The sequence below is a fragment of the Gracilinanus agilis genome, unplaced genomic scaffold (genome assembly GCF_016433145.1).
Source record: "Gracilinanus agilis isolate LMUSP501 unplaced genomic scaffold, AgileGrace unplaced_scaffold1047, whole genome shotgun sequence".
NCBI lineage: Eukaryota > Metazoa > Chordata > Mammalia > Didelphimorphia > Didelphidae > Gracilinanus > Gracilinanus agilis.
Genome location: NW_025340778.1, coordinates 294 through 3428, shown reverse-complemented (window position 1 = coordinate 3428; position 3135 = coordinate 294). Strand labels below are relative to the sequence as shown.

The following is a 3135-nucleotide window of genomic DNA, read 5'->3' as shown; positions in this document are numbered from 1 at the left end:
CGCAGACTGGGGCAGGGATCGGCCCCTCAGTAGGCCCCAGATTCGTGAGGAAGAAGTCTCCTTCCACATCCATGTGGTCAGATCCCTCCCTCCTCAGGCCATCCACGCCACCCTCCTGAAGCACGAGCGCACACTGGAGACCTTCAGGCTGTTTAACTCGGCCCACCGAGAGGAAGAGGAGACGCCCCCCAGCTCGCCGGTAGGGAGGGCAGCCCGGGAGATGGGTAATAAGGGGGTGGCATGCCCCGTTTGGGCTCAGTTTTACAGGAACCAAGTTCCTGTGAAGGAATCAGACTCGGGAAAGACTTGAATGCTAGGCTCAGAACTTTCAGCTGTATTTGGTGAGAAGCCGGAGGAGAGCAAGGAAGAGGCTGGGACAACAGTGCAGGGAGGGTGGCAACCTAGGGAGCCTCACTGGAAGCTGGGGTTCCCCCCCCCCCAGAACGTGGACCTCGGGAAGCGCGCCCCGACGCCCATCCGAGAGAAGGAGGTGACGATGTGCATGTGCTGCCAGGAGCCCTTCAACCCAATCACCAAGCGGAGGCACCACTGTAAAGCCTGTGGCCACGTGAGTCTGGGCCGGGGAAAACGTTTGTGAAGATGGGCCTCCGGAAGACCAGGGGGGCCGGATGGCGGTCCTCTGTGACCCCTCTCTGCACCTCCCCGCCCCACCCCCTTTTAGTTGCCATCTCTCACTTTTTCGGTTTCCCTCTCCTCCCTTCTCGTGGCCTTTCCCTCTAGGGTGGCTTCCCCTTGGTAGGGCAGGGGGTCCTGACCACTGGTCTTTCCCGGCCTGGCTCGCAGGTTGTGTGCGGCAAGTGCTCAGAGTTCCGGGCCCGATTGGTCTACGACAATAACCGCTCCAATCGAGTGTGCCTAGACTGCTACACCGCCCTGCGTGGGGCCCAGGGGCCCAGCCCAACCCCCGGGCAGAACACACCCCAGAGGAGACGCTCTATCCTAGAGGTGAGCTTCGGGCCCTGGGCCCCAAGGAAGGGAATGAGCTTACGCAGGCTCCCAGGTTCTGACCCCGACCCCGACCCCTAACCCTAACCCTTCCAGAAACAGGCATCAGTGGCTGCAGAGAACAGCCTCGTTTGCAGCTTCATGCACTACATGGAGAAAGGTGCCAAGGGCTGGCACAAGGCCTGGTTTGTGGTCCCTGAGAGCGAGCCCCTCGTCCTCTACATCTACGGAGCCCCTCAGGTGAGAGGGCCTCGCCACATCCGCTACTCCCTTCTCCTCCTCTCCTGGCTAGGCATGGGGCAGGGGACTGCCTTTGCTCCTCTTTCTGGCATGGAGGGTCAAAGCCCTTCTCTCCCGGGGTGCCTTAGTCCCCCCCCCTTCCTCTTTATCCTTTGTGCCTCATTGCTGCTCTCTTCCTCATCTTTGCTCCCTCCCGTCAGACTTAAGGGGATGGAGGAAGAACACACACAGGGCTAATATAGGCCAAACTGGTCTAGGAATGCTTCCCCAGGAGAGCTGGGATAAGGAGGCAGGCTAGAACCAAGACACAAGGAACTGTTAGAGCCAGATGGGAAGACGCAGTTTTGCTAGTGCCAGGAGGAATCTTTAGGGAGGGACAGAGGGGTTCCTCTGAAGTCATACTCACTCATCTGGTCTGCCCTGCCCAGGATGTCAAGGCCCAACGAAGCCTGCCCCTTATTGGCTTTGAGGTGGGGGCCCCAGAGGCCAATGAGCACAAAGAGAGGCGCCACGTCTTCAAGATCAGCCAGAGCCACCTGGCCTGGTACTTCAGCCCAGAGTCCGAGGAGCTTCAGAGGCGGTGGATGGATGTTTTGGCCCGAGCCGGGCGAGGGGATGAACTCCGGGCAGGTCCCTCCATCCTCGAAGCTGGAGAAGAGGACGAAGCAGCAGCAGGAAGCCCAGGCCCGGAGAGTGCCGCCAAGACCTAGGGATCCCTTTCATCAGCTTCCGCACTTCCAGGCAGGGACCTCAAAGCCAAATACCAGCCTCTGGCAAGCCGTTTGCCACTTGTTACTTGAACTCCAGATCCTGTTATGGGGTTTGCTCTTAAAACATCTTAGCCAAACATGAGGGGCTTGTTTCTGTCATTTCCAACCTCATGTTTGTCTTTCATTTGGGGTGGAGACAGACTATGAAGAAAAGAAGCCCTTGGTAAGAGACCTCAGCTGTGCAGGCCCCGGGGGCTTCTGTTCCACCATTGGCAAAATGGGCGAGTTGGCCGAGCCTCCGAGGTCCCTTCCGACACTGACATGTGGTGCTAAGTCCATGTCTCTGGGCTGCTTCTTCTTTTCTTTCAAATGGCTCATGTCCAAACTGTTCTCTGGCTTTTTCACTCTTTATGATCCAAGGTCCTGTTTCCCCTCTCTGGACCTCAGTCTTGCCAAGTTGGGGAGAAGGAAATGGCTTCTCGGCTCCAGATCTTGAAAAAGTGCATTTTGGAGTCAACTGGATTCCCCCTGACCAGCCCATTACTAGCCCCAGATTTGCCACTTGCTATGCCCTTCCATTTCGGGTCCTCAGTTTCTCCCCTACGAGGGTGTGGAGGCCAGACGGTTTCTGAGGTCCTGCCCTGCCCTCGTAACCTACGGTCCCAGGCCCCTCTTCTCTGAGCCTCCTTCACCTGCGGAAGGATGGGGTCGGCCAGACCAGCCGGTCTCTAAAATCTCTTCCGAGTGATCGGAGTCCTAGGATTCGCAAACCCCTTTCCTCTCTCACTAAAAGGAAGTGGCAGGAAGCCCTAACTCGGACAACCCTTCCCTCTCTTCGCATGCAGCCGAGACTGGAAGGCAGTTTCGCACCTCCTCTTTCCCCCAAGTGGCAGGACCACTGGGCCACGTGACAACAGCAGGGCTCTGGGGGACTAGCGAGCAGGAGATGTGGTTTGATGTTTTGTTTGAATGGAAAAAATACAGTTTTGGTTGCAGTTCCAAGGCCCCTGATTACTGTGTGTTCCTCTGTCTGCCCAAGGCCAACAACCTAGAATCCCAAAGCAAAAATTGAGCCTCCTGAGGAAGAAAGGCAGACGGAGGGGGAAGCAATGGGTGGGGGGGGTCACAGGAGAGAGCACCCACGGGAGAAGCTACCTCAGAGCCAGTCACTCACAAAAAGAATGCACCTGCTGCTGCCTGCCGGGCGGGCGGGCGGCGA

At 57.8% G+C, this 3135-nt stretch overlaps 1 protein-coding gene across 1 annotated transcript; it reads left to right on the top strand.

The window, feature by feature from the left end:
* Positions 1-81: 81 nt before the first annotated feature.
* LOC123253923 (FYVE, RhoGEF and PH domain-containing protein 1-like) lies at positions 82-2053 on the top strand (the record flags this gene model as incomplete). The annotated part of the gene is made up of 5 exons (XM_044683012.1): positions 82-199; positions 443-568; positions 805-966; positions 1063-1206; positions 1635-2053. Coding segments are annotated over 5 exons (832 nt in total), but the record flags the coding sequence as incomplete, so codon positions are not given.
* Between the last annotated feature and the right edge of the window lie 1082 nt (positions 2054-3135).